This window comes from Schistocerca serialis, chromosome 3 (genome assembly GCF_023864345.2).
Source record: "Schistocerca serialis cubense isolate TAMUIC-IGC-003099 chromosome 3, iqSchSeri2.2, whole genome shotgun sequence".
Lineage (NCBI taxonomy): Eukaryota > Metazoa > Arthropoda > Insecta > Orthoptera > Acrididae > Schistocerca > Schistocerca serialis.
Genome location: NC_064640.1, coordinates 328094147 through 328115550, shown reverse-complemented (window position 1 = coordinate 328115550; position 21404 = coordinate 328094147). Strand labels below are relative to the sequence as shown.

Sequence of the window (21404 nt, the reverse complement as noted above, 5' to 3'; positions counted from 1 at the left end):
AGATTCATTGGGAGAGTGCATAGAAAATGTAGTCCATCAACAAAGGAGGTGGCTTACAAAACACTCGTTCGACCTATACTTGAGTATTGCTCATCAGTGTGGGATCCATACCAGATCGGTCTGACGGAGGAGATAGAGAAGATCCAAAGAAGAGCGGCGCGTTTCGTCACAGGGTTATTTGGTAACCATGATAGCGTTACGGAGATGTTTAATAAACTCAAGTGGCAGACTCTGCAAGAGAGGCGCTCTGCATCGCGGTGTAGCTTGCTCGCCAGGTTTCGAGATGGTGCGTTTCTGGATGAGGTATCGAATATATTGCTTCCCCCTACTTATACCTCCCGAGGAGATCACGAATGTAAAATTAGAGAGATTAGAGCGCGCACGGAGGCTTTCAGACAGTCGTTCTTCCCGCGAACCATACGCGACTGGAACAGGAAAGGGAGGTAATGACAGTGGCACGTAAAGTGCCCTCCGCCACACACCGTTGGGTGGCTTGCGGAGTACAAATGTAGATGTAGATGTAGATCTGGCTACCCACAGATATAGCATTGGTGATGAAGAAACAGGAAGTTATTTGGTAGCATGGACACAAAACTGATTTGTCTGCTGAAGCATCAGTAGCAGTTAATGCAGCAGCACCAGCTCCAGTTAGACTCGTTACAAAAATCACTTCAGTTTCAGGTGGACAAATCAGAGCACATGAGATCCACTTGTCCAGGCCTCAGCACATCTCACTAGTGGCACCCTCGTACCTCCCCCATCATTTCCACCTATTATTGACACATACTTGTATCATCTGAAACAGTATCCCACAGTGTTTCAAGTCACAAAGTCACAGCTGATTCATCACAGCCATCTTTTTTTTTCCTTCGGTTTCACCACAAAAGGCCAGTCTGTTCCAAAAGTTAGCTACTCTGTTAGACCATGTTGCACTCTTCATTTGTGAGATACACGTTCTGTTGACTAATGACTAGTTCCAGAGATACCATGTGGTTGCCTCTGGGTTCAAGTTCCATCAGTACCATAAACAGCTGGTACAATCATACCACTCTTTGGTCACTACAGCTACAAATGCCATTTCCCTCACAAGAGTGAAGGCTGCAAGGCTTTGTACACAGACTCCTTGATTAGTAACATGGTGGTCCAACATGCACCAGATTTAGATGTCCACATTGTGGCACTGAAACTCAATAACCTCTCATTGGGGAACATTTTGTACACTGTACACTTGTTCAAAATTGCACAGGCTAATGACTCATGGTGCGGCCACAAGCTATAGTGCACCTTCATCCACTGTATGCTCACACTGCAGGTGTAGAACAGCTCTAAGGCAGCACCATCATGATTTGTCCTTGTTTGACATTCCTTTGGCATCAGAGCCTCTGGTCACACCTTGTTGCAGATCATGGGGGTAGCTCCCCTCATGCCCACAGTGTTTTTTCCATTCACTCCTGGGCAGACTGTCCAGATTGCTGGGGGTGCTGCACACTTTGTCACAAAGACGAGGAACTTTGATTGAAACACAACCTGCTCCCATCCCACCCCACAAGAGTATCAGAACACCATACATGTGCTGCAGTCAGCAGTCTCACTGGAAGACCTTTTGATCAGGAAGCTATTTTTCACACTCAACGTTTGTAAGAAGGATGTCCATTCTCAGGTGGATATGGGGGCCACAATCTCTTTCATCAATCTGACAGCACAACTGGGTTCACCAGACCGGTCTCCGCACTTGCAGCATTTTGTGGCCTATGCAAACAATTCTGTCCCTCTTTATGGCAGTTCTTGATCACAGCAGCCATATGAACACCAACATTTTTGGCCTCACTGCCTTCACACTGTTTCAGTTTTCTGTCTCCAATGAAGTCAAGGTCTATTCACTGCAGTCCCTTTGCAGGAACTGGACGATCTTTGTTCAGCATTTGCACCTCTGTTTAAATCAGAATTGTGGTGTGCCTCAGATTTTCAGGCACACATCATCCTTCAAGTGGATGGCACACCCCACCATTTTTACTTTGTCAGACACATGCCAGTGGCCTTACTGCAGTGAAGCAGGAGCTTGATCATCTCCAGGCTGCTGGAATTACTGATCTTGTGAAATCTAGTGTGTGGGCCACCTGACAAGTCATAATAAGAAAGCCCAGTGCTTCTCTTTGATTCCATGGGGATTTCAAGGCTACCATCAATGCTCAATCTGTGGTCAAAGCTTATCCTATTTTCTGGATGGAAGACCTCCTTACCAAACTTGCTGGGGTGGAATATTACTCAAAGACTGAGCTTGCCAACACTTACCTTCAGTTGCCCTTAGACCAGTTATCTCAGAAAATTGTTGTCAGCAACGCGCATTTTGGATTATGTAACTACAAGCAACTCCCATTTGGCACTGCCTAGGACCCTGCAATTTTCCAAAGGTATATGGAACAACTGACACAGCACAGTCCAGCTTGTGTGAATTATCTGGATAATCTCATTGTCATGGGGCCCTCCCACCAGGAGCATTTGTGAAACCTCTGCACTAAATTTACAAACCTTCAGGATGGAGGTCTGTGTTGTCATTTGGATAAGGGTTAATTTTTCAACCAGAAGAGGAGTATTTAGGGAATTGGCTCACCAAACACAGAATCAGGCCTACAGATTGAAATGTCTCCATCCAAGAAACTTACCTGATCTGCAGGTGTTTCTGGGCAAAGTCAGCTAATGCTCCAAACTCGTACCTTAAGCAGCCAACATTGTACAACTCCTCAACCAATTGCTTAAAAAGGGAGCATTCTACAACTGGACCCCTGCCTGTAACCATTCTTTTACCCAATTAAAACCACACTGCAATCTGCTCCATGTCTCACCCCTTTCTCTCCCGAACATTTGTTGTTTGTGCCATTCAACATATCCGCCTATGGCATCAAGGTGATTTTGGCACATAGGAATGAGGATGGCTCAAAACAACCAATTGCATGTGTGTCTAAGATGTTGACCACTGCACAGTGCAACTATTGCAGGTCATAAAAGAGGCATTGCCGATACTGTTTCCCATTAAAATATTTCATGTCTATGTTCTCTGATGAGAATTCATCATTGTTAAACATTGCTCAGTCTTTCAAACTATCTCTTGCTAATAGTGATCAGATTAAGGCTTGGCGTGACACTGCCACATGGGCTCCTGTTTCTGGTTATCAGGCATCAGACATTTATCCAGGGGAGGATGATGTAGCAGCCACATAAACAACACCTCCACACTGCACTGGACATCTATGTGCCTACCAACAACAGCAACAACAACAACAACCACAGCAACAGCAGTGCCCCCAGCTTGCATTTTCCCCATACTGTTTCCTGCAACATGAAAGGTATGCATGCCTTAAGCATTGTGCAACTAGCAACAACTGCAGGAAAATAAGATATTTAGTACCTGTGTGTCCATCCCAGCTCCCTCCTGTGGACATGGACAGAGATGATAATTGCGTGTCTCCAGTGCTTACAAATAATAGCCTCTTTATTGAAGTGTGACTGGTGGACAGAGTGATCAGACTACAAGTGGACACAGATGCAGATGTGACTTTAATAAACTCACAAACCTATGTAGATTTGGGATGGCCAACTTTTTCTTGTTACTTGACATTTGGTAAGTTACAACAAGTAGCATTACAATTTTAGGGCTATTTTATGGCTCCCCCTATGTATAAATCTATGGTTTATTCCTGGACTTTTTTTAGATGGATGAAGCTGGCACTACCAATTTGTTCAGTCTGGATGCTTTCAATGCTTTTGGATTTTCCATTTTCAATATGGTGCACCTCATTTCTGATCAGGTCTTTTCCAAGCAGTACCCTGTATGGACGAGTTATTAGTTAAACTCAGTTTTTCTCCATTACTGATTTATCTGAAGCCTAAGAGCTTGGAAGAGCATTTATATAACTTTTTAATAACCTTACATACTGCAGGGCAGAAATACAACTTGGTCAAGTCACACTTTTTTACCCATCTGTTGTGTATTTGGGCTTTGAGTTTTCTTGGGATGGTGTTAAGCCCTTATGTGTCCATGTTTCCGTGGTCACAACTCTGCCTTGCTTTACAAATCTGAAAGAACTACAAGAATTGTTAGGTAAAATTGCTTTCTATTACAAATTTGTTGTGATTTTGGCAGCATTGGCCCATCCCTTCCATCAGTTGCACCACGAGAATGTTCATTTTCGGTGGACAGTGGCCTGTGAGCTTGCATTCATGCTTTTGAAATCTAAATTACATTCTGCTCCTTGCCTGGCTACTTTCCACCCTAGCCACAACCTGATTTGGTTACAAATGCCTCTTGATATGGAGTCAGGTCCATTCTTGTGCATCAATATGAGGATCATTCCGAATGTCCGATAGCTTATGCATGAAAAACACTCAATTCTGGTTAGCAGTGCTACTCTCAAGTTGGAAAGCAAGGACTTGCAGTCAGCTACACCCTCAAAATGTTTCATGTGTTCTTGTATGGGTGTAAGTTCCACCTCATTACTAACCACAAGCCCTTGATTTCATTGTTAAATTCTTCTGCTTCATTGTCTGACAAAGCAGCACATTGCCTCCAGCATTGGGTCTTGCTTCTGTCTCAATAAAACTGTGAAATACACTTTAGGACTACAGTGCAGCATGTTAACACTGATGCATTGACACAGCTCCCAAAGGAGCTAGATCCTGCTTTTGATCAGGATGAATTCATCTTTTTTCACTTAGATATTGAGATGCAACATACAGTCGAAGGGTTTCCTATTAAAGGCTCCCAGATCGTAGTTGCTACCACTGCTGGTCAAGTTTTATGTAAAGTTCTCACCTTGTTCATCTTGCGTGGCTGCACAGGCCTATGGGCAGGGCTTCTGATCCCTTGGGTAATTGTTTTGCCCTCTGTGACCACCTTTCAGTATTTGATGGTGTTGTCCTCTTAGCTACAAATGGGCTCTCACCTAGGGTTGTTATCCCATCTGCCCTACAGTGGCATGTGCTTCAGCTCATACATCAGGGACATTTGGATGTCTTGCATACCAAGTTACTGGTCCATCATCAATGGTGATATTTTACATCTTGTTGTGGTCTGCTTTCACTGTGCAACCCAACAGGAGGTCCCATGGGTGATGCTCTCTCTTTGGCTTGCACTGCAGCCTCCACGAAAATGTGTCCATGTTAATTTCATGGAAACTTCCATAAACTTTTACTAGTTGTTGGTTGTCAGTGCTTTCTCTAAATATCCATACATTATCCACCGTCCTTCCATGTCAACCATGGCTGATTCATTCCCTCTCCAAATTTTTTTCTATTGAAGGATTGTCTTATGCACTACCGATGAATAACAGTCCACAGTTTGTGTCTCAGGCCTTCCACAATTTTTGTGCCTATTAAGGCGTTCACCATATGACTTCTCCTCCTTTTCACCACCAAACTAATGGTGAGGCAGAATGTCTCATCCACATGACCATGGTTCAAATGAAGAAGTACATCACAGACTCCTTCACAGACAGTAACTTGACATGCTTCTTCAGTTCCTACAGGTTTATGCCAGTGGGGGATCAGTGTCAAGACAAGATGCTATATCAGGGCTGTTTACAGTGTGCCCAACTTCACATGTGCAGCATGTGTGGGCCACATGTGAGCCAAGGTCCACCTGCCACTCAGCTCTGATCTGTCCTTATTGGAAGTATTTGGAACAGTATGACATTTTGTTTAGCATTGTGGTAAAGTATTTTGTGAACAGCACAACTCTTTGCATTTGGAAGAATCAAGGTATCAGTGCTGTTTATCATTTGCTGCTTGTTCGTGGTATGAAGAGCATTCACAGGTCCAGTGGCTGTGTGCACAAAAAGAGGCAGTCTATCATCACATTCCTGTAAAATGAATGGGAATTACTGAAGAGAGGGATGAAGCTATGGGTACTGCTTATTTGCTAGGAAATAACATTATAGTGCCATGCAGAAAGAATTTAAACTTTCAGTTGGCAATGAAAGCACAAAAAGTTACAACAATTGACAGTTGGGATACACAGTTCTGCACATCTTCCTAAATTTGCAGGCTTAGATGATTGAAGATATTGATGGTATGAATAGTAAACTTTTTGAAGTCACACTCATTATTCGTTCTTTCAGTTGCAAAGGTTTTTTCAGGGGAAAGGAACGAAGAGCCTGAAAAATTTTTCAGTTTAAATCTCACTGTTGTTGAATTTATGAAGGAAAAATAAGTGCAGGAACGAAAATTAGAACACCTTAAATCTATTGCAGACTTTGTGTTTTAAGTGCAAGGTAACTTCTTTCTGATCTGATGGGAATGTATTTAAAAACCAAATCACGTTGCAGAAGGAACACATTCTGACAATGACAGTCTAGTTCCCTAAGCTCACTGGTGTTAAAGAAAATGCAAAGTTTGAAGACTTCATTGTGGGCTTACAAGAATTCCAATGAAGGTTTTATATAGGTTTTAAGGACACTGGCAATCTTACATCTATTTCTGAGATCATTTGCCATTTCAGCTGAAAGTGCCCCTGTACATTTGTGGATGTTACTGATTGATCTGCAAGGTAATTACAGTTTTAATTACAAATAATTTTACATTAAGACTATCCAGAACATTTAAGTTGATTTTCTCAAGTGGGTTTATCAGGTCCCCATAATGAGGTTTCAAAAGTGCTATAATATTTCGATTGAAATATTTGAGTCAAAGACCTTTTTTTGATTATGAAACTAAATGAGTCATGATTACATAGCAACTTGAATGTGAAAGCTGGTGAAATTGTTTGTGTCTGTCCATAGCCAAAAGTTTGTAACAGACAAAAATTTTACTGTCTCTTCAGCACATCTAAAATAATTAATTAATACTGGAAACTTGTTTCATTTGTGGTCTATGTTGTTGAGAAGTGTGAAATATAAAATCAAGTCAATCCAGTATGGCTGTACTGCCATTTAAATGCAGTGTGTTCACTGTTTTCCACTCTTTTCCCCTTCTCGCACTCAGACAGTGCAGTGTGGCGGTGGAGGAAATGTGAAGCAAGCCGTGGCCCACAAGCTGAAATCTTGGCCACCCCTGTGCTACTTGGACACCAGCCACACAGCCTCCTGCATTTGCTCACATTGATACACCAACGCATGTTGGTGCAGCCCTCATTATGGGCCACCTCCTTCTCTCCATTGGGGTCCAGCCCCCCTGGTGCCAGATTCTGAGTACTCCTGTAATGCTTTGCTGCCTCTGGCAGTTTAAAGTGGAGTTCCCTGCACCCTGAGTGGCTGGAGTCTTCACTGTGAGTGCAGTCTTACCACAATGAGGACCAGACATTGACATGCTACCAGTTCCCTTGTTAGCAGCTCTCACTTATGGTACTTAGTGGGGGAGCAGCCAGTGCACACATCCACGGCTGCACCACTTCACCCCTACTCACTGATTCTGGTCTGGAATCTCCTTCTGCCATCACTGTCATTGTCTGTGGCATCCATCACAAGAGACCATGGTGTTTCAGCTGGGATGCTGGTGCCTGCTTTGACAGAGTGCCCTTTCCTCAATGTGGGAGGGGTACTATGACCCTGTATGTAATACTTGAGTATGCACTGCAGCACCAAGCTGATGGCACACTACACTTCAAATATTCAGCCAACTGCATATGTGGCAGCCAACAATAGAGGCTACCTGCAGTGGCTCACATGAATTGTGCACAAGGCAGAGCATCTGCCACACCATCAACCAGAGCCCTCTTCTTTACAAGGGCAGTGCAGCAGGCACTCGCCCTCATATCATATCCATACTTATCGTCAGCAACCGCTTGTATCAATACCTGGATTGTTTCTATGTTTTTGTCTATGTTCACAACTGCTTTTGCTTGTACATGGAAGTGGAATAAACTTTTGTTCATTGAGGTCATACTGTTGTTTGTGTCTTGCAGTACTATAAATGCACTACAAGTGTAAGTGAAGGCAATTTATAGTGTAATGCCATCATCTTTGATAAGATCATTACAGATGAATCTGTGAACTTATCTTCTGTGGCATATAAAAGTGATGATCCTGATGAGTATCCTGTAGTTCCATGACTATTACAGACTATTCAGTCATTACAGAAATTTATTAAGTTGTATGTTTTAAGGAGAAATTACAGGACCTTATAGTAGAGTAACTCACAAATTCATTGTAAAAACATAAAGGCAGTTTTCATAAAAAATACTTTAACAAGTCATGCATAGTATTGCCTCTCAAGAAGTTTCAAGAGTCAGCAGAAACATGACTGACTTATTCTGAGACATGTTGGTACACACCACCTAACGTAAGAAATATGAAGCAAATAAATTACTAAGACTGAAAAGAATGTAAGCATCTTATAGATCCTGATGTGGTACTTCTTAGTTTGTCACCTTTAGTTACTAAATTTATAAAGCTTGCAATAAAAATATTTGATACAGTTATGGCCTGATATAAATTGACTAAAAATTTACAATTAACTGAAGTACTACACTATAATCCCTTTTTCCCTTTATAATTTCCTAATATTCAGGTGGCCATTCCATGAAATGAGCTGTATGACTTTGAAACAGATAGGTAGATAGTGAAGCAAGGCAGAGGAAACTTTAAGTATTTGTTTCTCATAATACCAACAGATAATGCAAAAACTGTTTCAGTCTTCCTGTAAAATTCTGAGACAATTAACACTCCAGGAGAAAGTGAAAATAAAAATGATATTTCTTTAAAAATTAAGGTTATGGAATGCAAAATGGTAAACATTGATGAAGGGTATGTTCAGCCTCTTTTATTTATTTTTATCCATCAGTATGGCTGGACAGAACAGTTCCATTCCCCGTAATATTAGATCAGTGTTTCAACAACTGCACCGACTCATTTGGTCAATCTCTATTGTACAATGTTACTTGATTTACACAAAATTTTGTTTCAGATAACTCACAAGATAAATCATAGTTTTGTTCTTCATTGCTGCACATGTTAAGGGCACCTGCTCATGACCCCTGGACTGTGAACATACGGCTTTGCCGCTTGCATTGTTCGGAAAACTGACTCAATGCCCATAAACATTCGACTATGCTCCATGGATGGCTTGATGTTCTTCCCTCAGTCCACCTGATGTACTAAGTCAGTATGTCCCACATAGAGCTATCGTTTGATTTTTAACACTCTAGACATTTTCCTATCGGGGTTTAAGAAGGCTGTTGTGTACCCAGTGCTTGCAGAAACAACATATGAACTCACTGCATCTATCTTTACTACATCATAAGAACAGAGAGAAGAATCCCACAAATAACAGGACATGATTTGGCATGACCAGCTATGTAGAAACATTGGTGGTCTTCACACTGAACATTTATTGTACACTGTAAATGAATAAAGCTCTGCCAATTACTCTGGAGGTGTGCTGACTCTCCTGACTGCATGGAGAATGCACCATTATAAGAAAAGTAGTAAAAACATATCACAGTGCTGTAGATGTTCCAATGTTTATTTATGGGCATAGTTTATAGGTGACAAATATTCTTCATATCACCCTCCCCAATCCTTTAAACTTTGGAAGTATCATTCACCTTCACTCCACAACAAAAGGAATCCTTTCAGATATATGCACTCATACATACTTTGTCACATTATTTTTATATGTTTTATTTATGTCACTCACCAAAATTTGATTTATCAGTTTCTTAACAGAGAAAATGTTTTTACTCTTGCACAGAATCCAGCTGTCACTTCCAGAAAAATGACAATCACTTTTTAGCAAGTGTTCATTTCATGAAACAAAAGGATGTTTCAGTATGTGATGTAAATTTCTTTTAAATATCTATTGGACTTGACTCAATATCATAACTATTTCCCAAGTTTATATGATATTTTGTTGATTGTAATTAAATATGTTTAGTACCTGCGTATTGTAGCCTCGGCCACAGCAGAGGAGGTCACAACTGTCTGGACCATGTGAAGTCTTATTACAAATTCTTCCTGAAGTACCAGGAATATCCTCTGCAGGATTATGTACACAGTAATTTGGAGATTTGTGAATGTGGACTAAATCTCCTTTACTGACAGGCAACCCCTGTTTTGTCTTGCTCTTACGCCGAAGACGCTTCCTTGTCTTTGTCGCCACCTGCTTGAAAAGTGAGAAAATATGGAGAGACATAAATGAGTGTTACAGAAATAACATACAAAACAAACAAACAAACTTGAAATACGAATAATAATAGATATGTATGTCATGCTCATAAGACTCTATAAAATTTGCTGCATGTCAATGTAAAGTTCATTGTTGAATAAGTGTGCCTCAACATAGCATTTGAGGGTTTTCTAGTGTACACTAATTGTCAATGACAAATAGTGCAGCAACTGAGTGGGGTGGAATGAGACATTGGGAAGAAAGAATAAACAAACAAACCAGAAACAGGAAAGCTAAAATTCTAGCAATATTAATGTCAATAATACAATTTTGTGGGAGTGATTGTGGTTCTGATTGTTGAAACATTACCAGCAGACATGAGACAGCAAATGGGAAATTCCTCAGTATTCCAAACTAAGGTAAAATAGTAGCCAAACCTTGTAGAATTTATTTGTTTAGTTTCAGGGATGTAAACTCTGGTTTAGATTAATGTTCATATTACACGGGGTTTAACTTTTCTAGTACATAGACAGCTGATCGCATTCTCTGAAATCGTTAAAGTTGCTTAAATGCTTTATGTAATAAATATATTTTTTTAAAAAATTAAGTCATTCTATATCAACAAACTCTTTATTATTTTACAACCTGTCCTTTTTTGTGTAATAACTCAAACAATACTCAGCTGAATAGTAGAAGCATACTGGTAATTTTCAATGTATCTTCTTTCCTCCTAACAGAGTAACAGTATTCATAATTTGTTGTTAGTAATGTTAGTGCAGAATTACTCTATAGTATTGATTCTGCCTGTTACTGAATACTTTGGCTTGTTCCTCTTCTTCATGGTTGGACTGACGGAACATGACACGTGAATCAATGAATGAACGACTGCACTATAATGTGAATTTAGTTATTAAAATGGCTGAGGGAAAGGAAGAAAATATGGAAAGATACAAAGGCTGAAATGGATAGAAAACAGAAAGTAGAGGATGAGAAATGTAAAACAGAAGACATATGACCATAAGAGTAACAGATGGAGGAACTGATACAGTGTGAGACACATGGAAAGTATGAAAATAAATAAGTAAAAGAGACATGAGAGCGAGCACATCACCAAAAAGAAGTGGAGACAATGATGAGAACTGCTGAGTTTACGTGCATCTTGAGAGAAACTTGTGTTATCTAGGGTGTTCTACAACACCAACACAGAGTTAGAGCATATATGACAGGAATGTGTGGAGCATAGCATGGATCCAAGAGAAAGGAGGAGTCATGGGGATCTAAATCATGCTCCCTCCCTCTCACAGAAAAAAAGCAAAAGCACTGTACTAGTGGTTTATACAGAATATTATTACTATAATAAAGCATTTTACATATTTTAATGTTGTTATTATTAAAATCCCAGGCATCTTTGGCATGGTAAATTCCCTCAAAAGAGCAATAGATCTATGGGTGGCTCTAACTGAGTATAGTTCTTCCCACATGTGATTTGCAAATGCAACAAGGAAGAGGATTATTGATAGTGACACTATGATTATATTAAAACATTTTACATATTTTAGTGTTGTTATTATTAAAATCCTAGGCATCTGCTGTAAGTTAAAAGTGGGGATGGTGGCAAATTATATTAATTTATTTTTGGGGTGGGAAGACTGTAAATAACGGTGATCCCTTTACATTTCTCAACAGAAAACTAAATCTATGGCTGTGTCTGACTGAGTATAGCTCTTCCCAGACTCCATTCACAAACGGAACAAGGAAGAGGGGGACTGATAGTGACACTAGAGGTACCTCCTGCCATCCCCTCAGAGTTTTAAGGTTCTAGAAGATCTTCTTAACTGTATCATTTTTCCAAGCTGCATTTACAATGAGTGAAGTGCATAAGTGCATAATGTTGTTATTATAAACAGTGCCTGTAAAGTATTGTGGTGAACAAATTTTGCTGTGGATTATAAGGAAACAGAGGAGAGTGAGAAAAAGGGTAGAGGTAGGGTGAGATCCAGTACACCACCAAGACCTGTTCCTTTTAAAAAGCACGAATGTGCTACAAAATTTGGTCTTCTTGCCTCTGCTATCAGGCCATCTGCAGTTAAGGTTCTATATAGTATTTTGCTTAGTATGGTACAAGTAGTAGATATTATAATCAACTTTCCTGTGCCTGACACATTAGCCATATCAACACAAGAAACTAGACACACTTTACATATAAACTTGTAAAGAACTAGATTAGGCTGTTACAGCTTGAGTATCTGCATGTAGGCAGTTGAGCACCCAGAGCCACAGGAGGGCAGGGGTAACCAAACAGCTGATGTCCAAGCAGTCTGTTAGTTGACCTGTTGCTGACATGATTGTAGTACCCTGGCCAAGTGCTAGCAGGCATGGATGACCAAGTGGTTTGTGAGTGCACAGAACTTATGCAACTGGACAGTCTGGTGGAGTAGCATGTACTATCATTGGTTGTCCATTGGCAACCTGACGAGCAGTCACGGGGCAGCTTTTGGCAGCACTGGAACAGCTTGAACTAGACTGTCTTACAGATGGTTTTCTTGTACAGGGTGGTCAGAAACAGTCTGAAAAGCTTGGAAGGGTGGTGCATGTAAGGTTGTGCTGAGAAATAAGTGTTAGGAAAAAAATTTGATACATTGTGCTGTTTACGAGTTAATTAGCATTGAAGTTAGCCAATCAGGCCATTGTGTGCATAAATTCAAGTGGTTCACCAGATACAATTAATGCCAGTTTTCTCATAGTGTGGATGACAGTGCACAAGACTGCTGAGCCTTTGGCTCAAGTTCAGTCCTTAATACCATTTCATGCCCAATTTTTGTATAGCTCTCTTATTTGGTTTTAGGAAACCAAACAAACAACATGTTTGGTGAGACAGTCTCTGGTGGGCCACTCGAATTTGTGCATGCAGCAGCCTGATTGGGCCAACTTTAATGCTAATTACCTCAGAAACAGTGCAACACAATGAATTTTTTCTTAACAACTATTTCTTAGCACAACTACCCTGCAATATCCTTACAAGCTTTCCGTACTGTTTCTGACCACCCTGCATATGCTGCGAGTCTTCACTATGTTCCAGGCCATAACATTCATATCATAAGCATTATGAATAAAAAATGTGTGACAGGTAGATTGTTGGAAAACATATGTACTGCATACAAAGTGGAAAACAAATGAGATGCTGTGATCCACAAGGGCAAACTCAACATTGGACTTTTTATTTTTTTACTGCTACCCCTAATCTCATGAAAGTTGATGTACAGTTCTGTGCTTTTACTTTGTTGAGTTCATCCTTATTCCACACAGAAAATGAAGTTTAAGACATTGATGGATTTCTGTTAGACTGGTAAGAGAGCTGGCCACATATGAGAATGCCACAGCTCCCTGCCACAAGTGTTTTGTGTAGTGAAACACAGTGCATGTAACAAGAGTGGACTGCATAGTTTGAAAGTGGATTGTTCCAGTAAGCTAATAATTAGTATAGTGCTACATTGTAAAATATTGTGTCTCTAAGTATGTGGTGACTTCTGTTTGGAAACTGATATAAATTATTAAAGAGCTACTTTTCAAAACTATATTTTAGACTACAGATAAAATGAATGAGCTGGATTTGTATTTGGGGGAATGGAGGTTCCAATTTACATCCTGGTTTAGGTTTCTTACAGTTTCCACTAATCTTTTTATTATTATTATTATTTATTCATATGGCTCACATGCAGTTTAAAAATACAGTGCATAGCATTAATATCTGTATATAACAAGAGTACAAAAGAACAAAACTACACATTACACTAACTAAATGTCAATATCTAAGTTCTTAATCCATATAAGAGCTGTACCATCAGCTTTCATGAGGTCTCTCCAAATGACCTGATAAGGATGCAAGGACCATTCACCTCTAATGTGTATGATTTTCTAGTTCAGAGCCCCACAGTCACAAACGAGGGACTCTGTAGCACCCCATTTGTAAAGAGAGTCTGTGCATCATCGATTCCCAGTGTGAGCTCTGTTCAATTTGACCCATTATTTCCTGTTGAGCTCTGTGCCAGCTGTAGGGGCACGCTTATACTTTTGAAACCACTTGTGCTCTTCAGGATTTTCAACAAGTTGACATTTCTGATCCCCCAGGTCTCTCACCCCAGTGTTAATAGCATCTTTATTACTTCAGGCAAATTGTGGGATGGTTCCTACTATAAGGACATAGCTGATTACCTTCCCAGCCTTGTCAGACTAGACCTGTGAGTATGTAAATGCCTATTATATGTGATATTTTGTTTGCTTTAAACATTATCACTATGGCAGGTCAAATAGCCTTGTAAGTGAGTCACAGACAAATAAAACTACTACTAAAATCACAACTACCATCACTACAATTCTATGTCCCTGCTGGGGAGTAGAGTTAGTGTTGTATGTGCATTCTATGTGTCAATGATGGAAGATAAGTAGGTTGAGGAGGGTTAGCTTTGGAAGAGAACTCGAACTCCACCAAATGAATCAAAATGGACTTGAAGAGGCGGCAGAATGACAGACAATAGTACACGTCTTAAAAGATGGGAAGATATGCACATCTTGAACAACGAAAATGAAGGTGGCTTGATTATATTAGTGAACCTTGCTTCTGTGACTGTTCTGAAAAGTTGGATCATAATAATATTAAATTTATTTTTGGTAACTTCATGTCTTTGGGAGATTATGATCTAAAAAACTCATTCTTATGTAAACCTTTAGAAAACACTGAGGTGAAATAAATGTATGTTAAAGGAAGGTCAAACTGAAAGTATGATGCATTAGCTATAAAAAAAGCAAAGCTTCATGTTCTGACCCAGATTGGTCATCAGGACCAACTTACTGCTTTGCCATCTTCTGCCAATCATGTTATTTGGATGTGGTATGGAGGGGTATTGGGTCAGCAGACCACCGTCTCATTAGCTACACTATAACACTGCAGTCTACAGTAGAACACTCATAGCATCAGTAAAAAATGTGTCCATATTGTACTTAACAAGATGCAAGAAACAGGAACGGTCAAGAAAGACTTGAGTGGAAAACATGAGACTGCAAATAAAGTTGTAGTATAATGGATGGATAAGGTAGGTCTGCACCTTAAGTCACTGTCTGTTCTCCCAAATCATTACAGTCAGGCAAAAAGTTTGTTCAGAAAATATCTGCATGTTGTGTATGAAGTATGTGTAGTGGTTGACCAAAAATTATGGAGTTCTTGCATCTTTTCTTAAATTTTTTATCACAACAGATTTAATATTAATTTTAATATTGTATTTACCCCTCTCAGATTTCATATATGCCACTTTGGCAATAAAATCACAATTTTCATAAAAATCCTGAAGGCCAGTGGTCAGCAGAATTCTGGAAAAGTGAACAAGTTCAAAGCAGACAAACAGTTGCATGTGACTTATGCAAAAGTGCCACACAGTTTCATAAGGTCTCCTTCCAAAAGGTACCAACACTGAGATGTGTTCATCATTATACACACATCAAAAAAAGTTTTGCATCACTGCAGTTCTCACAACTCCTGAAGATAAACACTGACTGTGGATATTGCATCACAGACACAGTCCCTTTGACTGTTCAGAGATTTCACTAAACCTGCCCAAAAATGTAAACAACCATGCATGAGCAGTGCATATTAGATGGAGGGGGTCCGACAGCCAATCAGTTCCAGTCATTCCACCAGGAAAGAGGTACATGGCTTGTGTTGTCTGTAGTTCAACCATCCCTAGATGGTCAATACCACAGTTTGATAGTGTCCACATTGTTACTTTGTGCCAGGAGGGACCCTCAACAAGGGAAGTGTCCAGGCATCTCGGAGTGAACCAAAGCCCTGTTGTTTGGTTATGGAGAAGATACAGAGAGATAGGAACTGTTGATGACATGCCTCACTCAGGCTGCCCAAAGACTACTATTGCATTGGATGACTGCTACCTATCTATTATGGCTCAGAGGAACCCTGACAGCAGTGCCACCATGTTGAATAATGCTTTTTGTGCAGCCACAGGATGTCAGGTTACAACTCAAACTGTGCACAATAGGCTGCATGATGCACAACTTCACTCCCGACTTCCATGGCGAGGTCCATCTTTGCAACCATGTCACCTTGCAGTGTGATACAGATAGGCCCAACAACATGCTGAATGGACCGCGCAGGATTGGCATCATGTTCTCTTTACCGATGAGTGTCGCATATGCCTTCAACCAGACAATTGTTGGAGATGTGTTTGGAAGCCACTCAGTCAGGCTGAACACCTTAGACACACTGTCTAGCAAGTGCAGCAAGGTTCCCTGCTGTTTTGGGGTGGCATTATGTGGGGCTGATGTACGCCACTGGTGGTCATGGAAGGCACCGTAATTGGCTGTACGATACATGAATGCCGTCCTCCGTCCAATAATGCAACCATATCAGCAGCATATTGGCGAGGCATTCATCTTCATGGATGACAATTCATGTCCCCATCATGCACATCTTGTGAATGAATTCCTTCAGAATAATGACATCACTCTACTAGAGTGGCCAGCATGTTCTCCAGACATGAACCCTATCGAACATGCCTGGGATAGATTGAAAAGGGCTGTTTATGGATGATGTGACCCACCAACCACTTTGAGGGCTCAACACAAAATTGAGGAGTGGGACAATCTGGACCAACATTGCCTTGATGAAATTGTGGATAGTATGCCACAAAAAATACAGGCATGCATGAATGCAGGAGGACATGCTACTGGGTATAAGACGTACTGTTATGTACAGCAATCTGGACCACCACCTCTGACTGTCTCGCTGTATGGTGGTACAACATGCAATGTGTGATTTTCATAAGCAATGAAAAGAGTGGAAATGATGTTTATGTTGATCTCAATTCCAATTTTCTGTACGGGTTCCAGAATTCTCAGAACTGAGGTGATGCAAAACTTTTTTTGATGTGTCTATTTGATCTCCAGCAGGTTCTTCCAGCTGTCAAAGTTATGACCAGAATTCAGTTTTACAAATGAAAGCTGTCAATCTTCAATTTAGACATACACAACACCAAGAATGCAGAGGCAACTATGTATTTATGGGATGAAACAGTTGCAAAATATGCATCGTTTCACTCATTACTTGTCAAATGCATATGTTAAGCATAAATGTTAGTGATGTTTAAAGACTATTGCTTTGGCTGGACTAAAATTTTTAATATTGTTCTGGTCAATTCATCATTCATACACAGTAATACATGCACAGAAATAAAAACTTTCTTGTTGGTACCTGGCAATTCATAACTGCTGTGGAATTGTGATTTTGGCTATACTGAAAATAAGTATTACATGCTGAGGTTTCTTGTAAAGAAAACTATGCATTCTTCATTGAAAAATTTGATAACAAATACCTAGTTAAAGGAAATAAACACAGGCCAGATTTCATGGTAAGTTTCTAAGTTGCAGTAATGTATCCCAAAATCACCACCCGAAGGATGTAAATCTGAGGATGGGAGAATGTTTGAATATAGTAAATACTATAAAGAGAGAGTTTACACACACAGCAGCTATAACACAGATTATGCAAAAGAGAAAGCAAAACTTCAGAAGGGAAAGTGGTGTTTGTATAACTTTAAGAAGTTCAGTCCTAGGGAGGAACACGTAGATTTACTGTGCGGTTAGCCCATCCATGTACCATTGGTGAAATAAAACATGTGCAAGCTGCTCTTTCAAACACCTTGTTGTCATGTAGCACATTCTTGACAAAAATAATACAGAATCATACATTTAGTTTTTATACTGTGGCCATGAATGATTATGATGAAAATTATGACATGCATATAAATTATGAATGAACTTTGTCTTCACAATGATTTTTTATTTTCTGTGTTCATTGAACCAAATGTACAATCAAATGTTACAAATGTAAATAAATAGTAAACCCATAGAGAGTAACTGACATAATTCATGTTGAGTTTACTCTGCTGCCATTTCATAAATACAGGATTTACTCAAAATATGTAGTTGTTGAATTTGCCTTTGTGGTTTACAGTACCTCAAATGAAGGTGTAGAGAAAGAACTGTGAGTAAAAGGAGTTTGTTTATATGTGTGACAAGAAATTTATGTAAACTTTTTATGTTACACAATTTTAACAAATACTTTCACAAAAAAACACTGTCAGCAGATTCCTCACACCAGAAACAAAGGAGAAAGTCCATAAAAATACACACCCAAACATCCTTAATTTCAAGATTATCACTGACAGTAACAACTTCCTTAAAAGAAAAATTTGTAAGAAATGTTCAAAATTTTCTCCCCCTCTCTCTACACCCATGCACCCAATGGACCGTGGACTGTTGAGCCCTTCCAGACACTTTCTGGTAATGTTAAAGTGTTTCATAGGCATCCAGGATACAGTGACAAAACACCTCCAAATTATAAATGATTACTGATAATTTTGTTGTTGTTGTTGTTGTGGTCTTCAGTCCTGAGACTGGTTTGATGCAGCTCTTGATGCTACTCTATCCTATGCAAGCTGCTTCATCTCCCAGTACGTACTGCAGCCTACATCCTTCTGAATCTGCTTAGTGTGGTTTCTTCTCTAGGTCTCCCTCTACGATTTTTAACCTCCATGCTGCCCTCCAATACTACATTGGTGATCCCTTGATGCCTCAGAACATGTCCTACGAACCAATCCCTTCTTCTAGTCAAGTTGTGCCACAAGCTCCTCTTCTCCCCAATTCTATTCAGTACCTCCTCATTAGTTATGTGATCTACCCATCTAATCATCAGCATTCTTCTGTAGCACCACATTTCAAAAACTTCTATTCTCCTCCTGTCCAAACTATTTATTGTTCATGTTTCACTTCCATACATGGCTACACTCCATACAAATACTTTCAGAAACGACTTCCTGACACTTAAATCTATACTCGATGTTAAATTCCTCTTCTTCAGAAACGCTTTCCTTGCCATTGCCAGTCTACATTTTATATCCTCTATTTTTTCATATAAACATATAGAAAATAAAAGGACTGAGTTCAGGAGATCATGCAGGCCATGAAGTTGATCCTAACCTGCCTCTCTATTTGTCATGGTAGTATCACCTTCTTACTTGCTGAAGTACCACCTGTAGCAAGACTGGAAGAAAGCTCTGAGTAAAATCCTTGTAGATAATATGTGTAATATGTGCTGGCAGAATATCTAGATCTACCAAGTGATTTATAATTCCAGCCCACAGACTTATTGTGGGTTACTGCTGGTGTCTATCTTGAATCACACAATGAAGATGATAAATTAGAGCACTTACATTGATAAGAAAATTAGCTATTCAGTCTCTTCAAAATATTGCTACATCTGTAAAGGAAACTGAATATTCCAACAATAAACTGACAATTATTGTGACAAACTATCAGCAAGAGTATTCTATTAGTTAGTGATCAATAGGTGAAAAGCCTTGCACAAGTTGAGGATGTTATGGATACATGAATTGCATATGAAATACCTTCAATACATTCCTATGAGTTGTGTAACCTGCTAGTGCAATGTGAGTGTGTTGATAGATAGGTATTCTTTGACAGTCTACAGGATGTGTTCTTTCTGGTCAAGCATGCAAGTTAATCTTGGGCTATCTAAATCCACTATTTGTAATAATAGGTATCCTCTCTCAAAAACAATGATAAACAACAACAAGTACTGGCTGATGGAGTTACATTCTGGGTGGAAATGAATTTCGATAGAGCCCTTCAGGTTCATGTTCATGAATAATTATAATTTATATGGGCTTATATTAAAATCATGTCTGCCTCCTCACAGATGAGCTACAGAATATTGAAATCTGCTGGCAGAGGTGTTGTGCATTACACAGAGGAATAGTGTTCAAATTCCAAGAGAAGGGTGAGACAACAATTAATTTTTTCCATATATACACTCCTGGAAATTGAAATAAGAACACCGTGAATTCATTGTCCCAGGAAGGGGAAACTTTATTGACACATTCCTGGGGTCAGATACATCACATGATCACACTGACAGAACCACAGGCACATAGACACAGGCAACAGAGCATGCACAATGTCGGCACTAGTACAGTGTATATCCACCTTTCGCAGCAATGCAGGCTGCTATTCTCCCATGGAGACGATCGTAGAGATGCTGGATGTAGTCCTGTGGAACGGCTTGCCATGCCATTTCCTCCTGGCGCCTCAGTTGGACCAGCGTTCGTGCTGGATGTGCAGACCGCGTGAGACGACGCTTCATCCAGTCCCAAACATGCTCAATGGCGGACAGATCCGGAGATCTTGCTGGCCAGGGTAGTTGACTTACACCTTCTAGAGCACGTTGGGTGGCACGGGATACATGCGGACGTGCATTGTCCTGTTGGAACAGCAAGTTCCCTTGCCGGTCTAAGAATGGTAGAACGATGGGTTCGATGACGGTTTGGATGTACCGTGCACTATTCAGTGTCCCCTCGACGATCACCAGTGGTGTACGGCCAGTGTAGGAGATCGCTCCCCACACCATGATGCCGGGTGTTGGCCCTGTGTGCCTCGGTCGTATGCAGTCCTGATTGTGGCGCTCACCTGCACGGCGCCAAACACGCATATGACCATCATTGGCACCAAGGCAGAAGCGACTCTCATCGCTGAAGACGACACGTCTCCATTCGTCCCTCGATTCACGCCTGTCGCGACACCACTGGAGGCGGGCTGCACGATGTTGGGGCGTGAGTGGAAGACGGCCTAACGGTGTGCGGGACCGTAGCCCAGCTTCATGGAGAGGGTTGCGAATGGTCCTCGCCGATACCCCAGGAGCAACAGTGTCCCTAATTTGCTGGGAAGTGGCGGTGCGGTCCCCTACGGCACTGCGTAGGATCCTACCGTCTTGGCGTGCATCCGTGCGTCGCTGCAGTCCGGTCCCAGGTCGACAGGCACGTGCACCTTCCGCTGACCACTGGCGACAACATCGATGTACTGTGGAGACCTCACGCCTCACGTGTTGAGCAATTCGGCGGTACGTCCACCCGGCCTCCCGCATGCCCACTATATGCCCTCGCTCAAAGTCCGTCAACTGCACATACGGTTCACGTCCACGCTGTCGCGGCATGCTACCAGTGTTAAAGACTGCGATGGAGCTCCGTATGCCACGGCAAACTGGCTGACACTGATGGCAGCGGTGCACAAATGCTGCGCAGCTAGCGCCATTCGACAGCCAACACCGCGGTTCCTGGTGTGTCCGCTGTGCCGTGCGTGTGATCATTGCTTGTACAGCCCTCTCGCAGTGTCCGGAGCAAGTATGGTGGGTCTGACACACCGGTGTCAATGTGTTCTTTTTTCCATTT

The 21404-nt window shown here is 40.8% G+C and overlaps 1 protein-coding gene across 2 annotated transcripts in view; it reads right to left on the bottom strand.

Moving 5' to 3' along the window:
• Nucleotides 1-21404, bottom strand: part of LOC126471606 (protein Wnt-16-like) — an 803254-nt gene that overhangs the window by 18539 nt on the left and 763311 nt on the right. Inside the window, exon 6 of one of the 2 annotated variants that reach the window (XM_050099842.1) lies at nt 9868-10092. In XM_050099842.1, the coding sequence (XP_049955799.1) occupies nt 9868-10092 (225 nt within the window). The remainder of the gene's footprint in view (nt 1-9867; nt 10093-21404) is intronic. The other variant, XM_050099843.1, reaches the window with a different exon arrangement.